Source organism: Macrosteles quadrilineatus, unplaced genomic scaffold (genome assembly GCF_028750875.1).
Source record: "Macrosteles quadrilineatus isolate MER2022 unplaced genomic scaffold, UCM_ALF_1.0 Scaffold_9__3_contigs__length_116548681, whole genome shotgun sequence".
Taxonomy (NCBI): domain Eukaryota; kingdom Metazoa; phylum Arthropoda; class Insecta; order Hemiptera; family Cicadellidae; genus Macrosteles; species Macrosteles quadrilineatus.
This window is the reverse complement of record NW_026542602.1, coordinates 22,744,916-22,769,613: the sequence shown is the minus strand read 5'-3', so window position 1 is coordinate 22,769,613 and position 24,698 is coordinate 22,744,916. Positions and strand designations below refer to the sequence as shown.

Below are 24,698 nucleotides of genomic sequence, written 5' to 3'. Positions count from 1 at the left end.
AACTGTGTATCATAATTATCGAACTAATTAAAAATATATTTTAAAATTTATATAAAAAAATTGTAACCCAAAGCCATTAATTGTGCTTGTTCAACCCAAATGAATACAACATGTGAATATAACTAATAATATGAGTTTCGTGTACCGAAACTGCTACCCGAACAAAGAACGAGTACCGTGCTAACACAACATAAAAACTATACGAATCGGGAAGCAGTTTACTGGCACGTTCAGCAATGTGTGAAATATAAACAGGATGGTCGACTAGCTGATCAAAGCTTTGTTCCGGCCTGCTCCAATATCAAACAACTGTGAAAGTGGCTTTTCTCTTCTAAACTCATCTTGTTACAAGCCCGGCCAATCTTGTTAGATCATTACTTCAATAGCTTTGAAAAGTTGGACGGTCATTGATAGTTCACTTTAATTTATCAAAATGGTATTTTAGATTTTGAAAAATCATACGCGGAATAAGCAAATTATATACAACCAAGGTACAATTGTTCACATTTGAGTGAAAATGTGTGATCTGCCAGGCTACCTTATCTACCGATTCACAAAAGGGATAACATTATTCTTAAAACCAACAGGGTTTCCACTTGATGGATGGAAATATATTCTGTCGAAATCTACAAAATTACAGGTTGATTTGATAGACTATATTTGCTATTTATTTGATGGGGATAATCTCAAATGTGTTTTAAGTTGTAATTCCTATTTAAAATACAATGTTAAAAACAGGAATAATCTTTTTTCTAAACGAATACAAGTTCACCGACGAGTCGATCTTAGGAGAGTTTATTGCAATGCCACAACCTGGTATAGTAAATGTTTCGAAACACTCCCAAGGTTTGGTTTAATATCACTAAATTATGTCATTAAACTATGTGAACTATGTGTACCCCCTTGTTGCAGCAAACCTACACACATTAAGCCTCTTTTCAGTACAGTTGTTAATTTTTCATGATTATAACCATGGAAGGGTAGTAGTTTCACAAACGTGGTCAAATATATATTTTTGTAAAAAGCGAGCCCAAAATTCTTTAAAAATTAGACAGTGTAAATTCTACTCTTCACATTAACTTGAAATCGTTTAGAAACATTGTTTTACGCTTAAACAGAGTAATGAAAAAATGCATAACACAAAATGTACCAATTACTAAAAACAACGCCAGATTGCCCTGACAGCTAAGTGTTTTTACACATTTAAGCCGCTAAAAGCCACCCACCTAAATGGCTGTTAAGCCACCCAGTCCTTTGTTATTGTGTGGCTTTAGTTCAGAACAACGCAACTGTAAAGGAAAAAAACAGCGACGTTTCAACGAACCACTAAAAGAAATAAGAATTGATTCTTTCAGAATTACCATGACTTTCAAGTCAGGTACATAGGACTTTTTATCTTTAGCCTTCATCTTCATCTTCATTATTTGTCATGAGAGCCGAAGCCCCCTGACTACATACCCGGTACCTGTCGTGAGACTTACCCGGGCCCCATGATGTAGGCCGAAGCTTACGCATCAACCTTTTGCACATCATGGGCGGATGACTTAAGGTCATCAGGCTCACCGGCTGCCGAAGCAGACCCTTCGGAAAGAGGGTTGCCCCTCAATCCTAACCAGGGTTTCCGGCTACTTGTTTAAGCGTCACTCCACCTGGGTTCCACTAGGTCGGGACCTAGAGGACCATGGTAGAGCGCCCCGACGCATTTAGTGCAAGTAACACTCGGGACCTATCTAATCCCTGACAGGCAAACCCGCCATCAATAGCCAGAAGGAAGGGGACCGTCAGCACGCTGACGGGGGGAACCCCAACCTCCCATTTACAACCTCCTTTATCTTTATCCGCCTACTTTATTTAATCTATGCTGTAGAATGGTTTTAATGTCTGTTCTCACGAGTTGCTGTACCTTCGGCTACCAACTAGCTATTGCCGAACAGTTCAAGCTGACAGATTGATCAAGCCCGCACACACAAATGGGAACGCATTAACACACACGAACGCAACAATTAAATAACCTCGGGGACAATGTTTAGTATAAACGGACTACTTGACAAGTAAAATGTTGCGATCTTATTTGGAGTCCCTTTAGTACGCCAACCTCACAAAAATCGAGGTAATTCTTTTATTCAGGCAAAGGATGATCACTAAACTCATAATCAAACTTTTAAGAGCAAAATGCTGTTCGAAGTTCAAAGCTTGCAAGAGACGCAAACTGTTTAAAATCTCATATACTACAAAGTCAGAAACGTTATCGCAGTAACGCTTGAAGCTTTCCGCGTTGTTACCGACTGCTCTGACAGTGTTTAGCACAATTCTTTGAAGATGATCCTTTATTGACGTAAGATCAATACCGCTCTTAGCTTCTGATATATCTGGCTTACTGAAACCTCACATTCTAAGTTTGTAAAATATATCAATGCTGGGCTGGGGTGTCTATTCATCAACCAATTCATTACCAGTGGATGGTAAAATACTCCAACAGTTATGCATGCTGCGAGTAGACAACAAATCCAAAATTACAGTATCCAGTCGCAGAAACTATAGTTTTACAATCAAAGATGCTCAGTACAATAAACAAAATTATGAGCCATTTAAAGTGTTAAGCAATATAGAGGGGGCACGAAAGAGAATAAAATAGTTTAATTCCATTCCTCAACTTAAGAAAGGTTTGAAAAATTATCAGACCTACGACAAATTTTCAAATTTATTTCAACCCTAAATTAACCCATGAATTCGAAAATGATTCCCAGACAACAAACTCAGTGTGCGGCTATGTCAATTAACCTGGGAAAAATTATCAGACCTACGACAAATTTTCAAATTTATTTCAACCCTAAATTAACCCATGAATTCGAAAATGATTCCCAGACAACAAACTCAGTGTGCGGCTATGTCAATTAACCTGGGAAGAGAGATGTTCTAAAGGTAGAGCTCAGGCCTTCGAAGCCCGATGTCCCGGGTTCAAATATCCCGTGAACCACCGATTGATTTTATCTATGTGATAATGTCGCTTCCCTATAGGACTATCCTGAAGTAATGTAAACAGTTCCATGCTAGAACCATAGATAAAGTTTACTTCATATAGGCTAGGACCTAGTGTCCTAGGATGGGAGAAAACATTTCTATCAACCATCAAAATTGTCTTGATTACCGAGAGGTATAGTGCTCGTCTTCAAATCTGAAGCTCCCTGTTTCGATTCCTAGCCAGATCGATCGTGAAAAAAACTGTATTTGTCACTGGACTATCAACTAATAATGTAAACAAAATGTTTACGTGAGATACAACTATAGACTTTATACCATTTGTATGGTAGTCAATGATAGAATACTAGGATTGAGAGCGTTCCATTACAAAACGAGTTTAAAATGCCAATGACTAGATAACACATTGCGTTTCTATGACGTAGGAATTGCGATCGATGTCGATTCATGACGTCAACACTGTGACGAGATAAGAGGGGTAAATAAGACTAATCAGATAAGCTGAAACCTCCTAACATCGCGCCGACCGTCCGCATTGGGAATTAACACATGCCATTTGGCAAATGATGACTGTGTGCTTGGCCGGGGCCACACTTGTAATTTTTAACCAGCGAGACTGTTTTTTTCCGTTTTCACGTGCGACGCAACAGTTTTACCGTGGCCACACTCGTCTTATGAGATAGGTTTTTTGGGCAAACCAGTGAGACTGATAGAGCATGCCACACTGGCAATAAAAATCGTCCGTGTCCGTGTTCCGCCCCCCTCCCCTCAACGCTCACTGCACAGTATAGAAACGTCCGTGGAAAAAATTCAGCGAGATAAGATGAGTGTGTTCACTCCCATAAGCCGCAATGCCCCGCGACTAGTTTTACGTGCAACGCCCGTGGAATGATAGTAGAGAATACACGTGCAATTCCGTTTGTCAGTCTCCCTGGTAAAACCAGCGAGACTGACAAACGCGTTCACGGACGTTTTTACTCTAGTGTGGCCTGCCCCATATACCGTAATGTATCTCTCAAACCCACGGGTAACGCCCGTGGAAAAAAATCAGCGAGATAAGATGAGTGTGGCCCCGGCCTTTACACTGCCCGGGATGTTATGTGCTTGCCAGTAATACTGACATTGACTTAAAACTGGCTTATCATCGATGTAAACCACATGTACATGTTGTCATGTGTTTTGTTAAACTTACACAAAATGTATCTTGGCGTATGAACCAGTTTAAAATATATTTAGATTTTCTTGCACCGATTGGAACCTCTTGACATGTGATCGGAACCCATCAATCCTACATTATTTTATTTCAATGAATTGTCATGGCAGGATTTATCAGCTGATCTTAGTCAGAAACAAATGTGTCGTTGATACATGTAAAACTCATTCTTTACTTTTCACCTTGTTTACGCTCTTCGGTGGGTCGTAGTGACACGAATATTTTTTTTTATAAGCCGCTCGATAGACGGTGTTACTTTTTGTCTTAAGATAATGAAAAATAATATCATCATTCAACTTATCCATCGCAACACCCAATTAAGTTTGATTGTTGAAAAACTCGTTTAGAACATAGCAGCTTACATTCAGCGAACACATAATAAAATTAATAACATTTTTATTCTGTGTTCGCTGCTTACATTATGCAACACTTGTTCATAAACATACCTGTAATTGAGAGATAAAGTATTATGCGTAGCCATTCGTCATCTAACCAGCTACTAACGTAAAATCAATGACTATCTATATACAAGCTCATCTCAATGTCGTATCGTACCGTACTCGATGTCGTATCAGAGAACCGGTTTGATGGATGGATTAGTTTAACAGTGACCCGTTTATCATTAATTGAGGTTAATGATAAGCTGGTCACTGTCTAATTAATCCATCACTAGCTGTTACGATGACGACGGAAAATCAACAGAAGGCCTACTGTTTGTAAAACTATCTTGTCAACATTACAATAATGTTTTACACGGAGATGACGGTGAACTATTTGTATTTGTTATTCATTTTGTAACCGGTGAAATTTAAGTCTGATAATATTAATCAAACATTAAATTCAATATTTCCTGAAATTGTTTCGAATTCAAATGCGACTATTAGTTTAAAATTGCACATATATTGGAAAATAATGGCAAATGTAACTCACAACACAATAACCTTACATAATAAAAATACATATACAGCACTCACAAACGCATAAAAATAATTAACACGTTTTCAGCTATAGAAATTGGTTCTCAAAGCTTAGCTGCAAATCCGTTCAAGTTATAAAAACACACAGAAAACATTTGGTTTCGATTTACAGAAGCAACAGTTAGGGGGGGGGGGGATACGACAAGACAAACAAATCTCAGGCTCATGGTTGAGTGGCGGGTTTAGGGGGGGGGGGGTAAACACCAGGGTGCCGCTACCACATGGGGTGTACTGTGTTAATGGAATACATATATAATGGTAAACTATTCACCTCCCTACCATAATGGTAAAGCGTGAAATGAGGTGAATTCCACTATTCCCATAGACGTTCAGGTAAACAAGATTGATTCCGATCTATTTTTACTACTTCACTCATATTCGTATACGTTCTTCCTTCTAACTGCAATTTAGTAATTTGCATTAGAAGAATTGTCCCCGAGAAATAATTTTTAAGTTTCTTCATCCAAACCGTATCAAAAGGGTGGATTTACTATGTACTCGTCTTCTAGGCTTGACAATTCGTTGAGATGTATTTTAATGCCGACATTTCGGACGTCGGAGACGTTGCAATTCTCAAACGATTAATTCCTTTGGTTAATTTATTTGTCGTAGTGCCTTTGTTTACTACTGGATTTGCACCCTGAAGACGGAGAACTGAAACGTCTCCGAAACGTCGACATTCAAATAGAGCCTGTCGACAAGTTTTAAGCCAGGAGACAAGTACAGTAGTGAGAACTATCAGACGGCCAGAATCACATTCTTCTACTCTAAAAAATAAAACATTTTTGTTCTTGAGATTTTTTCAATATCTCTAACGGTTAAGGAGCTACGAGGACTTAAAGTTTTCATACAAAGTTGCATGAATTCTAAAGCATGTTTTAAAACAATGTTAGTTTTAAGTGTTGTTACTGTTAATACTTAACAATTTGTCCTCGTAGCTCCTTAACTATTAGAGATATTGAAAAAATCTCAAGAACAAAAATGTTTTATTTTTTAGAGTAAAATCTAAAAACAAAATAATATACAGGGTGTTCCATAAGAAATTTTAAAGTTGGCAGCCATATTGGAAAATGGCGGCCACAATGAAAAAATCTGAAATCGTATTCTTGAGTGAAACTTAAAATTTCAATTTAAAGTTTCAAATTTAAAGTATGGTGCTAAGTCGTGTAATTAAAAAGTTAGCTATTGGATCACTTTAAAAAACTCACCCTGTATACACGATACTCAATTCAACACGATTCACAATTGTGTGCTTCACAATTTACGATAACTATATATGGTTCAATCTTTCTTCATTTTAACGAGTGGCATCGGCAACCCAAGAGGGGAAAGTATGGTATGAGGGGTTGACACTCAGTACTTACATAACTGTAACCGTAGGGAGCCTAGAACACAAAATATATGTTAAAACTGAGACCCCAGAAACAGAAGAGAAATAACATTGATCACCACCTCAGCAAACAACTCCAGAAAACACAGCCAAGAAGGCTCCTCTCACAGTAAGCTATTTAGTAACACAGAATGAAGAAAACCAACATGGAAAAGTTATTAATTTTTTTAGTTACGACAAAGTTTAAAGCAAACATTGATTAAATCTTTAAGTTATATTTGTGAATTTATAGAGTTTTAAAAACCGAAAGAAACATATGTGTGAAAGTTACTATTACCACAGGAATTTCACGAGCACGAAGTGCGATGTTAGGTTAAATATTTTATCCAAATGCATCAGATTGTACAAAAACATTTTTCATCTCAATATATTGGTATCAAACATGCACATTGCACCATGACTACTTTACCTAGAAAGTGATATAGAAATTTACTGTTAACAAAAAAAAAGAAGAAATATGTAGTCAATTCCATCGTAGACTACTGCATATAAATACCAGTCGGAGGAATAACAGTTTTCCAAAGCAAAGTATAGAATTGTAGGTTATACAAGTGGCAGAGGCCAGTTGGAAGGAGGTTCCATTGGCAAATAAAAGTCTTCAAGAAGGACATTACTACATGTTTGGCGGTACTGTACAATCAGCACTCTACTTCTCCGATCGCGGGGCATTCCCCCGCGCGGCTCCTATACTTGGCTGTAATGCGAATTTGATGTGAGGGAATGCGAAGACATTGGACCGTTGCATCGGACAAGCTCTGTCGTATCGAATCTCTAAATCGAATCGTAGCGATTTACGATGCAATTCAAATTCCTTGGAATTACACGCAAATTAAATGTGAGAGAATACATTATAGCAGTATGTGAACATATCAAAATACCATCAAGGAAACGTTGGTGCCCCTATTCTGGATACTGTAGTATGCGATAAATTAATAAAACAGATAGTTTTGGTAGTTTGTGTAGCTTGTGATAACTAGGATCAGCAACACTCCAGATAACGATTGTACAGATAATGAAAATCACTAGTAATCAGGTACGGTGTTTGATTACATTTTCTAGGGACACAATGCCAACTGCTAAATTTAATAAAGAGAATACTGTAATGTAGAGTAAAAATGGGGTGGAATCGTTACGACATGCAATAAATCGGCGAAGCCACAGAATAAATAAGCATATTGTTCTAAACTGATACTCGGGATTTGTACAATCGTATCGTGGTTATGATCGCGATGTACCCTTTCTTATCTACAATCTTATGTTAGCTACAAGCGATTTATCGATTTGATTACTACTCTTGCTAATAAAAAGGTCAAAACAGCTTAACTTTATTAATTAATCCATTGACTACTGTAATTACTTTCATAATAAATTTCGTGAGGCAATATGCGGTGTACTCGGGATGGAGACAAGTGAATTGGATTTGAGGGAGAGTGAAATAGATCTCAAGCTATTATTTAAAAATATTTTCGTATATCAAATGTTAATCAAAGAAAATTAATGTGGTCTCGTCGTATAAAACAAAAATGCAAGATTACCACTGTCAAAAAATACCAAACCAAGTCGTATTAAATAGCATATCGCATTATAGGGTAATCGTTATTATTGAAATGTAATAAGCACGCAGTTTCAATGGTAAAATGTATTGTAAAATTTAGTCTGATGTAACTTACATTTATCTGATGTAATCAAAGCATAAAAACTCAAAATACTCAAAAACGAGTGTAGGAGTTTTGCCAACGGCTATCAGGTAGAAAGGGTCCCCATCCATGAATTCCACATACTGCGGAGTTTTGCCAACGGTTGTGGGTTGCGCGAGAGGGGGAGGGGGAGAGAGAGAGATTACACGTGACCGTGAGGGTGGCCAAACTAGGCAGGATGCTGGGAGCGTTTCATAAACTCCAAATTTCACAAACTCCAACGCTTAAAATATTAAATAAACAGAGCGGTTCATAACCTCCAAATTTCATAAGCTCCAAATCTATAACATTCAAATAATCACTGTTTCACAATGTCCAAGTTTCACAAACTCCAACGTTTAAATATTAAATAAACAGAGCGGTTCATAATGTCCAAATTTCATAACCTCCAACGGTACAGTCTGGGCCAGAAGTCTCTCTAGTGGTTGCCACAGTCAGATAGCAGGCACCGTTCGCCAGCGCTCAACTACTGATTATACGTAAATTTTAATGATTGAAGAACACTCAGATGTGTGACTCAAATATGTGTTAGCACACGATGTGCAAATCAAATTTACATTTTAGCGAATTTCCCCTATAAGCTATTACCGTAGTACTCATGGTAAGACCTGGTCCCGGGACCGATTTACTTTTTCGTTTTTAAGTCCCTAGAGACCAAAAACACCATCAGTTATATATATATTTATATGTGTGTCCGTTAGCGCGATAACTCGAGCAAAAATCATCCGATTTTGATGAAATTTGGTACAAACGTGTAAACCTACGTTTATTCAAACGAGTTCGCGAACCAGCATGATCGGACTATGGGAACTCTTATATACTTATACTCTTACGAAAGCAATTACGGAGCAACAATGATACTTCGTGTTACACCGCTACAACAGTAGAACGTGTAGCGCCTACATACCGAACCACAGCAACCTCTGCAGCGACTTCTGGCAGAGACTGTACCGTTGGAGCTTATGAAACTTGGAGGTTATGAACCGCTCTGTTTATTTGATATTTAAACGTTGGAGTTTGTGAAATTTGGACATTGTGAATCAGTGATTATTTGAAAGTTATAGTTTTGGAGTTTATGAAATTTGGAGGTTATGAAACGAACTGTTTATTTAATATTTTAGACGTTGGAGTTTGTGAAATTTGGACATTATGAACCTCACCCAGGATGCTGACTGTGTTCAAAGTAATGGAGTTATGCACCTCTGACTGTGAAAGGAAATGTATTGAGTTTTTAACCTAACCTAACCTAACCCACTGCGACAAGCGCATAACTGCCAAGCGTATACAACCCTGACAATCGCTCTCACGCTCTCCCTCCCTCCGTCACACTCGTTCTCCCACCACCACCGTTGGCAAATCTCCGCACTAAGGCCCCTATTAGCCGTGAGCAACATGTGGCGCAGCTAGTGGAGCCGCCGGTGGAGCCGCCGGTGGCCCACAGCGTTTTGGAACCTGGACACTAGTCGCGCGACACATTCGTAGCTCGCTCAAACAGCGGAATTCGCCATAACACTCTAGTGTCAAACATGACGTTGAGTGACTGCATCCACAATTTGCACGTCACTATTAGCACTGGACATTGTTGATCTAAACTAAAGACAACTAAAAACGCTAATGACACAAAAAGGAAAGAATACACTGTTAAAAAGGTCACTGGTAAACAAAGTGAACCGAAGTCACTAATGAATATAACAGCAATATGGCGAGGCACGTCTCAATCGACTCAAACCACGATTTAGACTGTGTGACAGGCTTCGTTTTCACGTTAAAAGTGCATGCGAGCGCAGTCAGTGGCGTCGCATGTTGCCCACGGCTAATAGGCTCCATATACTGCAATGCCCCCCGACTGCCTGGACACGGCTCGTTTCACATCTACCCGGCTTCTACCCGGCATGCCGTTAACCCGACTTCTAGCCGGCACCGGCACGAGTGCACCTTTCACATTACGCCGACACCGGCACTCCGGCAGTTGTACTCAAGCTTGTGAAATTTGTGTGTCGTAGGGATGGAAATAGAACGTAATAGAGCAATTGTAATGTTAGGTACTTTGAAATAACTTTATTGCAATGGTTATTTGATTTTTTAAAATTTGATTCAGTTTGAATTTGAGTAAAATTTAATTCAATGTTATGCAATAAAATAAAATCAAAAAATAAATTGAGTAAAAATTCTATTTAATTCAAATAATTCTGCTCTTGAACTAATAAAGAAGTAGTTCATGGTCTATTCATGGACATGACCAAAACTTTGCGAACAAATACCCAAAATTAATACACATTAACTACAAAGAACTGAACTAAAAGTACTCTTGGTGCACCCGACACACGGCAGGTGCCGGTTGTATGTGAACAGTCTGATTGGGCCGCTATACCCACTACTCCAGCCGGCTTGTTTACCCGGCACCGGCAGCCGGCCTTCGCCGAGGGGGCACCCGGCATCCCTCGACTAGTACCCGGCAGCCGGGCAAGTGATTAACCGGTCACGACACATGCCGTGCATGTGTGAACGGTGCCATATACTTCTTCACCCCATTGCCGGTTAAACGACACCCGGCACCCGGCAGCCGGGTAGATGTGAAACAGGCCTTTAAAACGGTCGCGACACATGTTGCCGGGCAAAATCACTCCCGGCAACACCTCGGGCAGCTTTTTCGGCGGCGCCACCGGTCTCTCCACGGCTAATAGGCACCATTTGACTGCATGCCCCTCTACACGTCCGGCACCGGCGGCTCCACTAGCTGCGCCACATGTTGCTCACGGCTAATAGGGGCCTAAGAGGTGGCCGAAGGCATCCCCCCCATCTACATGACACCCGTTGGCAAAACTCCGGTTCCCCTCAAAAACACACATCATTGGCGTATGTTTACGTATATAATAACAAAGTATACTTATCTCTCGTATAATTTCAAGCAAAGACTAAAAATTAATCATGCATGCAACCCTCATTTGCAAAATTTGTAAGGCAAAACGACTTACGCAACGAAACCCTTCTTCAGCCAAACGCTCACCTGGAAAAAATATAAATTAGTAAAATCCTAAAACAACATTTGCAAAACTGTTATTAGTGGCACTAAATTGGGAAATTCATATTAACTTATCCAGCACCAACTATAAATAAACCAATGTTGAGTCAACCCAAGAGGCTATCATATAAAGCGTTGGTATGAAATCAGCACACAATTTATTACTGAGTCTGACTTAGTTAGCGATATACGTAATTTTACAAACACGTTGAAAATCATGTTGCAACAGTTAAATCTCGATAAGCCTCCCTTGATAACAGTGTCATTTTCAAATGCCCAAGAATTTATTTTACCCCTTATCACATGTTATTGCAAACCTCGATAAGAAGTCAACCTTGAAAACAAATCTTATTTAATCATCCCCCTGAGAGTCTTGTTGTCGAGGTTCTACTGTAGTACTATAAGGCGTAGTTGGTTGGGTTCATAGAGCTTGGAACGTCTAGTAGGGTTTATTAGTTCACGCCAATCACAAACGGCTTTTACCTATAAGATAACAGCATGTTTTGGAAATTCGGTACCGAAGTACACCGTGTGACTTGTAGGTCCAACAGAAAAAAAAGGTTTTAAGAATCTAAGGCTAGGATAACTTGCCTGGATCAGAGCAATTTCTCCACTAAATCGTCAGTTTGTACAGAAAATTCTCAAGCATTCGACGATTTGCTCAGGATAACGACGTAGAATACGTAATCCCACATATGCAACGTGCGATGTCCAGAGAGGGTATGTGGCGTAAAACAAAGGACAATGGTACGTAAAGTACTGTATGTCAGTGACTATACATGTATAGTCAAGAGTACATTTAATTATTCAGGATTAAAGTATTTGGAAAGTATGTTTCTTGTCTATAAATCGCAGCCCATTGCACACTATAGGGAGTCATTTATACAGGAGAGGAATACGGACATAATCTGACAAATAAAAAAATGTAATCCAATTTTGTTAGTACACTAGCAGATAGAAACACAAGGCATAAAACTTTGCCAGGGAAGCGCATTGCATCTGACAGAATGGTAACGCCCTACGCCTACTGATTAGGCGGCATGTACAATCGATCGTGCCAACTGACGGCTAGTACACTGTACAGTACACGCTTCACGGCACTGTCTACATTGTGCTACAGTGTACTGTGTATTTCTCGTAATCGAGCATTGTGTTTGTAATAACAGGGAAACCTAATTAATCGCATTCAAATAAATGGCCTTGTCCCTGTTCTAAACTGCTTAGTATTATGTATTTATCGAACTATCAGAAAATATCATTTTATAGAGAATAGGTTACTAAAGGATAAGGATAAACATTTTTCAGGATATGAGCCGTGCGAGTTGTGTTATAGCGTGTGAGTAAATGTGATCTTTTTATATTTAGTGGGATGACAGTTGATCTGGCAGAACAGTCTTTGGGTCGACATACGCTTGATCAATGATCAGGGGAGCAAGTTGAGGATGCTATGCTCTTTAAAGGAATAGACATTTAATTATCTACTCCTTTTATCTATGGCTCTAGCTAGCAAACAACAAACGCATTTATACGCTGCAAACCGTATGTTATTGATTCAATATTATGCACTCCCTTAGACATTCCATCCCATGTTAAATTTGTAGCCAGCTTTTTTACCAAAATCGTCGTAGTTGATGTGAGCCACCGACAGATTGTGCTGATCTAAATTACTGATTTCTGTTAAATACACAATCTTTTTTCCAATTAAAACTAATGGATTTACATATTGTGAGCTATAGCAACTGTTATGGCCCATCAACTTGACTAGCAACAAAAAATAAGGTAGAAAATAGAGTTTTAGTCACTAGCGCAATCTGTGACTGGCTCACACAACTACGTTCTTTTTTAACAAAAATTGGCTAAAGCTGGTCCATATAGATGGGACGTCTACTTCAGTATCCAATAATACACCCTTGCACCCCTGTATTCTACATGAGTGGCTACTGTACTATGAGTAAATCCGAACCTAATAGTTAAAGGTTCGAAACGTATTGTGGTCATTTTGAAGATGGGAAAATAATATAAATGCTAGAATTTAATACTCAATAAGGATTTGTTATACACTAATTTTACCTTAATTTCCCATCCTAAAACATTTCCGAGTAATTTAATCTGAATCCCAAGGTACAACTCTCAACATCAGGGGAATTTCCTAATGTTGACAATTTGTCCAGTCGTACTGTAATGCTGCGACTTGATGCTGACTGAGGTCGTCATGCAATGCTTATGCTGTCCGTGCTCCGTGCTATCACAACACGTGACACATGACTGAGCATTATGCTGTCTCGCGTGGAAACTTCCACAGGTGGATCCGCAAAAACCGCAAAACTTACGTAACCGCAACAGCTGGTGTAGATAACAAACTAGCTGAATCGTCAAATCGTATTGCTTATCAAAGAAGGGAAGTGCAATAATGCAAATAAATATGTATACGTACTAGCTCTTGTGCAGATTTTTATTTGAGTATACTTAAAAAAAAAAAATTGTTATCGATCGCATCGCAATTTTAACAGCCTTCGTCCTCGTGTAAAAGGTTTCTCATGACTGAGTTAGAGAGTAACGAATATGGAATCTTGTTATTGTTAAATTGCACACAGTTCAATATTGCAAAGCTTGATGTGCCAAAACCAAACAAGAAATATTGTAATTACAGTCTGCCAAGTGCCAAACCACGGAATAGATCGTTGGCGTTTAACGATTTAACCTACTGCCAGAAGGTAAACAGTTGGTAGCTGGCTGATTTCCAAAATCGATGCCATCACCCGCCTCCCCCCAGTCAGCCCCACGACGACTCCCGGCTAAACCATTTTGGCACAAACCATCAAGGATACTGCCCCAGACAATTGCCAATTTTCAGACTTAAGTGCTGTACAGTACTCCTTAGCCAGTCCGAGCTGTTAGAACTTATTGACTTGGTGGCGTCAAGAAATTTTCAAATGAGCCTCCTTGTATCAAAATGGAATACAGCAGAGTTTCGATAAAAAAGACTCTAACTGTATTCTTTATATATATATAGGTCAATAACAATTGAATTTATAATGTACTCTAAAACCAAATGTATCGCCCCCGATGTTGTAGGGGAAGGAGACAATGTTTTTCATTTGATGACAGGCTAAAAAAAATGCATTTACTATATGATTGGTATTTATTTGGCCACACAACTTGATAAAGTGCGCAGTTTAGTACATTTCTCAAGGATTATGATGAATGTACTCTGAGTTTATACAATGGGAAATAAAATTTAATCCCATTACATTTCTCGGCACGGTTCTCATTTTGTGTACTAATCTTGTGTAGTTTCTCACCTGCAGGTTCGGCCCTGATTCCGAAGAGTCGTGAAAACTCATAAATCGTAACGGAATTCGCAATAATCATCAGGGAAAAGGGTAATTTCATTTTGACGGTCTTTGTCAGTTATTTCTGCGAAATTCTCTATTAAACCGAGTGGTAGTGTCAAACTCAGTTAGCTTCCCTCTACCACGCCAGAGCGGTGAGTGGTGTGATGCAATATAAACCACCCCTACACACGCTGACTACAAACACAATAATGTCGAGTGCTCTACCCTACACGGCCTGTTTATATAGTTAATACTCTGTATATTGGCTCCTGATCCATCAACTTTGATTTGCATATTCACGAGTGATGTGAACGTGTCGTGGCATTGAATAAACACTGTGGACACTACAGTATAGCCTACCTTATGAAAGAAATCTAGTACATTTTGACAAACTCGTGAATCATATTATTGTCTAGTAAAAACGAGAAAAATTAAAATGAACGTAAAATGGAATCATTTAGCTATCGCAATGCACAGTAGGACAAAAATAACAAACTGTTCAAACTAGCGCGAGATATTCGACACCAACACACGCCTGTAAGCTGATTATGCATATCACCAACACAATACAATGTGTTACACAGACTATCGGTGTCTCGACTATTCCACTGTGGCTGTTTATTAAGTTCCAGTTTCAAGGCGCCAGTATCGGCTCGTTGGACAAAGCTTTGTTCACGATTCTGACATAATTCAATCACACGCCTGATCAGCCATCCTGGCTCGTGGCTTCATATCATCACCTCACCGCTTCGGTATCACAACACCGCACTTTCACACCCTGTAGCCTGTACACAAGAAGTCAGGCGATGTCTGCTTTTTAGTAGGTGTATACGTGCGTTACGAGGGTAGTGAGGGTATGTTGACGAGGGTTAGTTACGAGGGGTACGTGTTCTGGACTTAGACCAAGAATTGTGGATTCCGCTACTGCAGAGCTCTACTTGAATAATTGAGTCGTAAGTCATCATACATGTACATTAACTGGACATACGACACTCCCACTTCACTTTATCTACAGTTTGTGTCCAGCCCTCAACAACTGTATCGGAGCTTCAAGTGTAATACAGTATTACAGATGTTTCTGCTCCACGGATTGTGACCTCGGCTACTGTCAAACTCTACTTGCACTTTGGTCGTCGTCATCTATACACTAAACTGTACATACGACACTCATACTTCACTCCATCTACAGTTTGTGTTCAGTCCTCAACAACTGTATCGGAGATGCAAATGTGTTATATTACAGATGTTTCTGCTCCACGGATTGTGACCTCAGTTACTGTCAAACTCTTACTTGCACTTTGGTCGTCCTCATCTTTCCGTCTTAATTAAAACCAAGCGAGCCAAACTAATTATTCTTCCAACCATTGATTCAACAATTTTCCGCAACGTAAAACGAGTTCAGGCCTATACGTTTAGGTATTTTCAAAGAGACGTAACAAGTACAAAAACGTTTGGCCAAACGCTTTATATTTTCTTAATCTTAAAAATGTTGTCCTTTCTTTATTGAAATTATTCCAGGATATCTCACAAAAAAATACTAGGAATTCATTTCAAACACTTTTTGATGACATAGACAAACCTCCTGTTTTCACGATTGAAAATACATTGTTAGAATACGAATAAAATAAAGTAGGTAGTTAGTAGGTGCTAAGTGGTGAAGGTGATGTATTTGCGGTCAGCAAATAATGGTGACGTATTGACTTGTGGCCAGTGATGGATTGTGCTACGTTTGTATCGGACAAAGAGATTAAACTCAGGCCATTATAACAGATTGAAAAACATTCGTCATTAAACACTCTTTTTGCGAATTTCCCATTGGGTTTAAGCTATAAGGTCTCATGGTCAGATCTGGAACCAAGACAGATTTTCTTTTTCGGTTTGATGTCCCCGGAGGCCAAGACACCATCAGTTCATTTTCAAATTAATTGATATAGATATAACCTATATTTTTATGTGTCTGTTAGCATAATTTTTTTATTTAAAAACACCCAATTTTTCAGACTTTCCATACAAGATAGTAAACAGATTACTTTAAAAAACGTTAAGAAAAATATGATGAAATGCTCATAGAAGTAATTAAACTAAGTTTGCGAGTTAGCGAACCAGTGTGATCGGACTATGGGTGTTTTATGGGATAAAATTGGGGTTTTCCATTTTTTACCCTCAAAACATTATAATTTCTTTATGAAACATTTTGTTGAGCAAATAACATAGTATGTATATTGAAGCATTGATCTCAAAAATTACAAAAAAAAACTGTAAAATTAAAATGTTTTATCTTTTCTTATGAAGATTAACAACCTATAGTTTTCTTGTTTGTCGATACAGTATTATGGTTAAATTTGGATAGTTAGTTTATTTCAAGAATAAAGAGTGATAACACGTATGAATGCTCTCTCAGAACAACCATTCTCTGCTCCAGTGTAGGTTTACCTGTTGCTGCTAACCAGGCGTTCCTTACTTATTCATCGACCATAACAGAATTCGGCGTCTCATAAGCATGGACAACGATAGAATAACGCAGTGAAAATAAAGAAATGTATTACAACGTCTTCTCGAGCAAACTATAATCGAGCGTAGGGCCCAGTTTAGGGTTTTAAACATTTCCATCTAACAAACGAAAATCAACAAATTCTGTTCAGAATTGCTGGAGGATTTCAAGTACTTTTCTCCTAGTCTATTAAAGTAAAGGAAAAAGTCTACGCGTAATTTTTAACTGCTATCTTCAATTTTTCAGGAAATATTTTTCCTGTAATGGTACATCGAATGAATTATTCAGGTTTTTTTCAACAGTGACAGGATACCTAGTAACTCATTCTGTACCGTATGGTTATTTATAACATTGACTATTGTCAAAGGTATAATCAAGCACAGTTTCACACAATATCAATATCCTATTTTCAACATGGCAGACAATAGTCAGCTTATTGCGTATTGCTAAGCCTGACAGACCGCACCTCCGATAACCTTATCAGCTGCACTATTGACAATAGAGGAGCCGCCCATGGGTATGGCAATTTGTAAGCTATAAACTAATCACATTTCCAGCGTACTTCGTCACAGATGAAACTGTTTAGAACGGAACCCATTGCAACTACTCGATAACAACAAACATTGGTAAACTGGCACTATTTAGCAGGAACCCCACTATCTCCGTCTGGGACCGACGCCATCAACACTTTTAAGGCAATAACATTGGTCCGAAGGAATCAGTCAGTAACCAACGAGAATTTAGATGTTTGAGGTCTTTGCTGCTGTAGTAGTAAAAGTCATTATTTGTCCATCCGATGGTTCTTTATTCGCATAATCTTATTCTATAATAGTTGGTCCACAATTTAAGAACCAATCACCACTCGAAGTTTCGAATACATAGAAATTACCGTCGGAAGGTGTTGAATAGGAACTAATCAGATCGGAGAGCGCCGGACTAGTAGCATTGACTATTGGAATAGTCAAAGATAGTAGGTTAGTCCATATAAAGCCTTGTAAAGTGATTTTGACGGAAGGCGTCGCACAATTTGTCACAATGTGTTGTATATATCACACAGTAGGCCTTGTTACTGGTCTACAAGTGTTATCACTGCATCGTTTAGTGACTCGCGTGGGAGTTGTTTGTAAACATCAGTTAGCTTGGCCATGAACTACAACTGGACCTACTACAGGTCCGACATAATCGCTTCCAACGTCCTCGGGCCACAAGGTGTACTATAGTTTTACGTTTAAGGTATATTTAGTAGTTTTTATGGGAAATTAAATCTGTTTTCCATGTTAGTGGTATTCTTGAGATATTTTTTTTTAGCTTTTACTTCAAACAATAATCACCAACATCTCGTGTCGGAGTTCTTTACATCGGTGGTCTCAATTAACACTGTAGTTCAAAGTTGTTAGGCTTCAATAATAACTGCGCTTAAACCTAACGATGACTCGGATAACCCAACTTAATATTATTTAAAAGAAAGGCAATAGTTACTGAATAAAGATAACATTATTTTATCACTTTATTAACAAAACGTACGGAGAGAGCTCTGTTTCTCTAGGTCTACGATACTACACACGAAGAACCACGTCAATATTCAATAATCCTCAACTTATCCTCTTATCTATAGTAATAAATCTTAATAGTACAAATCTTATTTGTTGCGTTATCTATGACCCGTGAATATTTGCGAGTTATCTCAAACATTTCTGTATCACGTGCGATCTTCATACAAATCCCCTCAGTGTTTGTACAATCCAGTCGCATAAACATTTCATGGTGTATGCAGCGGAGTTTAACTTAGGAACGGTCTCGGTGTATTTTGTTCAAATATATTAAAGCATTATTTCGTGATCGTTGGTTTTATTATGAAAGAATGAATACAGACGAAACCGTCTCTTGCCTACAAGTTTAATTAATAAAACGTAATAAATCTACTAGCGTTATATATAGGCCTACACTAAAATAAAGCAGCCAACTTACTAATTTACCTTTTTAACGTATGCGACATCCACTCTTAAGTTTTTTTTCCTTCTTTTACTTTATTATTTGGAAATTCATCTTGATTAATACGTCAAGTTATACTAATGTACGACTAATCCATGAAGGCGCCACAGTACTAGAGTAGGCAATCATTCAGCTCTGCATGCTATCTGGTGTTATTGCATTTTATCACGAGGGTCACATTATTATACACAACCAATTGCCTTGACCTAGACATCAGTAAGTTCCTTTTCTATGAATCAATAATCACATTGTGACCTAAACCTACTGATCAGAATAGCTACACCGATCAGATCAAAGGGAACTATGAGTTATTTTAAACTTCAATCACAGTATTGTATTTTGATCTCTTATGTAGGCAAAACAAATTATTTTACAATTTTAAAATAGGTAAACACAGTACGAAGTGAGTTGGATACATGTCAGGTCAATTAAAAGCATCAGGTTGTTTTACATTGGCAAGTGCAAACAAAAACCCCTATTACAAATTAACTGGGACTGGAAACTGCAAAAAAATAACTTGGCCTAACATATTCATTTAGCATAATCCAATTTAGATGCTAAATTTTATATCAAAGGTTTAACAAGCACACCTAATAGTACTAAACTCTTTAAATTATAGACTATTTAAATTAATTTAATTAGTGACTCAAATAACAAATTTATAACATTATAACTGTTGACAGCATTAAAGCTAACATTGTTATACAGACTAGTTAAAGGATAGAGACACTAAACTTAGCTGTTTGCTGTTTCTAAGCTATGCAGTTCTTTCTAACTGTAAATCAAGCCGATTAGCCTAAATTGTTTTAATTCCAATAAAAGTCTTCACTTAAATCGATGTTTTAACCATCTAGCCTATGTTCTAGGTCTAAAAGTAAATTATATCAACAAATTTGGGAATGGCAGTTCAAAATAGGCATTTCTTTACTTTGATGTTTCCAAACGAATAAAAAAATTGCTCCAATCACCTTATTTGGCTTAGCCTATTTGAACAATTTCCCTCTGGCACTTTTAGGGTAACCACCTATTTCACCCTGAAAATCGCGGTTAAAAATCGCGAAAAGCGCCGAGAATAACAGGCCATTTTTGGCACTATGCGATTTTAGTTTACTTTAAACCCTTGGTAATTATTTAAGTTACCCCATTTACACTGGGATTTTATGTAATTTTTATACAGGGTGAGTTTTAATTGTCCCCCCCCCCCAACTTTTTTCTACATTTTTTCAAATATCAATCCCAGACCACTTCCAAACATTGTTGGGTACTAAGTACTTCATTTTGACAAGGTGGTCATTTCCGGCCGCCATCTTGGATCCGCCATATTGGATGCAAAATATTTTTTTCAAATGTAAAGGTGGGGTTGTGACCCATTATTTCGAACTAGATTCTTACCCTTATTACAATGCCACAAACCGTTTTAAAAAATCTTGATCCATTCCAAAGTTATGAGGCCTTTTTAAAACTTTATTTTTAGCCCAATTTAACATTGTGCATTTACAAATTAAGACCATAATCTCAAAATGGTGGTAGATAAAGATAAGTATACACTACCAGTCATTGTCGACCTATTTTCACTTGGTTATGACTGATGTATTTTTTTCGTCCGCCATCTTGGATCCGCCATTTTGAAAATGTGATAAATTATTTTAAATATGAAGGGGGTGTTGTGACCCATCATTTCGAACTACTTTTTTAAGCTGAACTCAATTCCATGATCCGTTTTTCATTTTCATATTTTGATTTTGAAATATTGAGATTTTTAACAAAAGAAATGCAACAGTTCATAAATAAAACTTAATAACAAAAAATGGATTGCGGCATTGAGTTAAGCTTAAAAAAGTAGTTTGAAATGATGGGTCACAACACCCCCTTCATATTTAAAATAATTTATCACATTTTCAAAATGGCGGATCCAAGATGGCGGACGAAAAAAATACATCAGTCATAACCAAGTGAAAATAGGTCGACAATGACTGGTAGTGTATACTTATCTTTATCTACCACCATTTTGAGATTATGGTCTCAGTTTGTAAATGCACAATGTTAAAATGGGCTAAAAATAAAGTTTTAAAAAGGCCTCATAACTTTGGAATGGATCAAGATTTTTTAAAACGGTTTGTGGCATTGTAATGAGGGTAAAAATCTAGTTCGAAATAATGGGTCACAACCCCACCTTTACATTTGAAAAAAATATTTTACATCCAATATGGCGGATCCAAGATGGCGGCCGGAAATGACCACCTTGTCAAAATGAAGTACTTACTACCCAACAATGTTTGAAAGTGGTCTGGGATTGATATTTGAAAAAATGTAGAAAAAAGTTGGGGGGGGGGACAATTAAAACTCACCCTGTATGTCTACTTACAGTATTTTTAACGCTGAATCCAAAAATGCAATCAGTTTTGGTCGGAGATTTATTTTTTCGGTTATTTTCAAAGTAGCCTAAGTTAAACAATTCTGAAAAATGCCTAAGGAAATAAGTGTTCAAACTAGGTCTAAATAATAAAAAAAACATGAAAACGAGGGGAAAAAGAATTTTAGACTGAAAAGATTTCAGAGTTTTTCACGATACGCCCCAAAAGTGCCAGAGGAAAAAGAGTTCAAAACGGGCTAAGTAACTTAATGAGAATTTTTTTTCTTAAGAATTCATTTGGAGCCAATGTAAACGAATACAGTTACCTACCCAAAATGACATGCTGATTGGGTGGAGGTAAAAAACTGTTAGTGATACTGATGCTTGCGAGTTGTGGTTGACATAAAAAACAAGACTGCAAAGGCAAACAACCAAGTTAGGCTAGGCTACACATTCTGGTGAAATAGGTAACTTAGGATTTAACTCTCTTCAGCAGTTTTAACTTAAGTTAACCTTAGTTTTTGTAAACAACTTCTATCAAGAGCTAGAATGTTGGTTGAACTTCGGGGATGTTTAGGATTGTATCCAGGGTATTGCAATTATTCTCTTCAACCAGTTTCGGAAGCTTTTAACATTAAACCGTTCTCAAACTAACCTTTAACCAACCAAACTTGGTGATGGTTAAAAAATCGCATGAAGGTTTACTAATCGAATCGATAGTTTCAATCGATATTAGCGTAGCCCAGTTAAGAAACTGTACCCCTCAATTCTATGAGATCTAACCTAAAACCTAACGCCAAACATACAGTACAAAATTTACATACCTTTCCGTGGAGAGTCATCCCTTGATGGAGCTCATCCAGCGTGGGTCTGTAAGCAGCTTGTATGGACATAATATTCCTGTAATTATCCATACGGGGGAGAGCTTCCCTTGTGAAATGCCGGAAACTTTTAACATATGAGCCAGGAGAATCGTCCTCCTCATCGTACAATTCGGCGAGCTCTTCTTCGTCGGCATCGTCTACAGTCGATACCCGGTTGACTTGAAACCTAGGATGACGATCTTTCATCTCCAATCCACGACTTTTTTCACCACCACTGTCGCGAGTAGCCATAGTTACACTTTGTCTTTGTCACAAATAAAATTGCAAGTCGAATTCGATCAAATACACTCGCCACAGCAGACAGCTACACCACCTCGCGCAACTGACAAACTAGCAAAGTAAACGATTTAGAATTTAGTCGCTAGGAGCGCTGGATGTTGGCGGAATCGGGGTTCGTTTGCAAACAGCAACGCAGTGTTACCAACAAGCTTCTTTCATAGCATTATATTTCCCAGGTTCAAATTATTGTACCACATATAAAAGAGCGGTAATCATATAAAAACCATCATGCATAACGACATGCATACATACATACATACATACAGGTTCCTCTTGTGCAAAAAGACCATCATGTTCCATTAAACAATTGACTATTTATACTGCACTAATAGTGGTACGTATTCATGCATAATTAACAATAAAATCATGCATAATAAATCATTCATACAAAAAAATTTTATCAGCTGGTCTTTATCGCATTTATAACACTAGAATTGAGTAAAATACCCCCGCCGCAACAAACCTGCCAACTAAGCGGATTTCGATTTTTCTGAATTGATTTTCAATAAAATACCTAGGTTTGATGCTACAAGGGAACTATTGAAGTGTGTTTTTAGTAAAATATTAATAGCTTAGTATAAAATAAATAAATTTGCCAAGTTTGATCAAGATAAATCCATAACCAAGCAAACTACAACATTTTACAATATTCTCCGTAGAAATGACATGGGAATTTTAAATTTACACCTTTTTTGAATTTTATCCGTTATTGTACCAATAACCGAAAAAAAAACACTTTCATATCCTAAATCATTTGTTTTTTAAGCTCTTTAAAAAGGTCTATAGAGAAAAGTTAAGAAATTTTGCGTTTTGATGGTCAAAAATTAGAAAACCCGTTTTAACCCCATAAATCCCCCCCCCCCCAAAAAAAACCCCGTTCCCATGGTCCGATCATGCTGGTTCGCGAACTCATTCCGGATTATCACGCCTAACACCTTTAAACCAAATTTCATCAAATTCGTACGAAAATGACTCGAGTTATCACTTTCACGGACACACACACATATATAAATTTGAACGAATGGTGTTTTAGGCCTCTGGGGACATCAAAATGCAAAATGAAAAAGTAAATAGGTCCCGGGCCTATGCCACCTACGGTAATAGCAACTTCCCTGTAGGGAAATTCGCTAAAAGAGATTTTATACTTGCTTTAGTTTTAAGGGTGGCTTGCTTTGCCATCGATAATATAATTAGAAACCGATTTACTGCATTAATAATATAAATAATCAATGATTATTTATTCCCATTGTTCTGCTATCAGATGTCGACAGAGAGAGAGAGAGCGCCTCGGTACAGTTGGTGTAAAGTTGATTACATAACCAACAAATGGCAAGCATTTGTGACCCACTAAAGGTGGAATTGGACACGTAAAGTAAAAAAAAAATATATTTAAGTTCTGTAGTTAGAATGTTTTAGTATCAGCATTGATTGATACAGTATTGTTGTGTATAAATGGTACAGTGTCAGCATTAAGTATAGTGTATACAACTGTGTATAATGGTACAGTATCACCGTTGAGTATAGTGTATACAGTACTATGTGTATGGTAGGCTACAGTATCAGCATGTATCAGATATCACTCAGAAAATTGCATAGGAGCCCTATAAAAATATCCAATTCATCCAGACACGAAATCTATCTTTGTTTGAAGCAAAATGGAAGTGTTTTGCTGATTCGTGTTAACGATTCTAACTTTCTATGACAAACAATTTATGAGGGAGATGCAACTAGTTTTAATAAATTACAACACTGTCCAAAGTTGTATCAGTGATATTGATATCAAAGCTACTGCCGGCATAATAGTAATCAAATCATTGATTCATTCGACCTACTAATAGGTTGTTAAGTTAACGCCCAGCTAGCAACAGCTGCTGCTAAATGGGTAGTGGCCTACGACAGTCGACAATAATCGATAAACGGGGATATTTAACGTGGGACAGGAATGTGGGCAATATGAAGAGGTGTGGGTGGTAGCTCTGTCAAAGGCATTGTTGGCTGTCGTTACCAACTCAACAAATTTACCAGTTTTAAAAATGTTTTCTGCTTTATTTTGCTATTCAGGCGATTAGTATTTGATCTTTGTTTC

At 37.8% G+C, this 24,698-nt stretch overlaps 1 protein-coding gene across 1 annotated transcript in view; it reads right to left on the bottom strand.

Moving 5' to 3' along the window:
- LOC129002230 (solute carrier family 12 member 1-like) overlaps positions 1–22,672 on the bottom strand; it is a 69,447-nt gene extending 46,775 nt beyond the window's left edge. The window contains exon 1 of the mRNA XM_054429881.1: positions 22,274–22,672. Within this exon, the coding sequence (XP_054285856.1) occupies positions 22,274–22,564 (291 nt within the window). The 5' untranslated portion in view covers positions 22,565–22,672. The remainder of the gene's footprint in view (positions 1–22,273) is intronic.
- Positions 22,673–24,698: the final 2,026 nt, after the last annotated feature.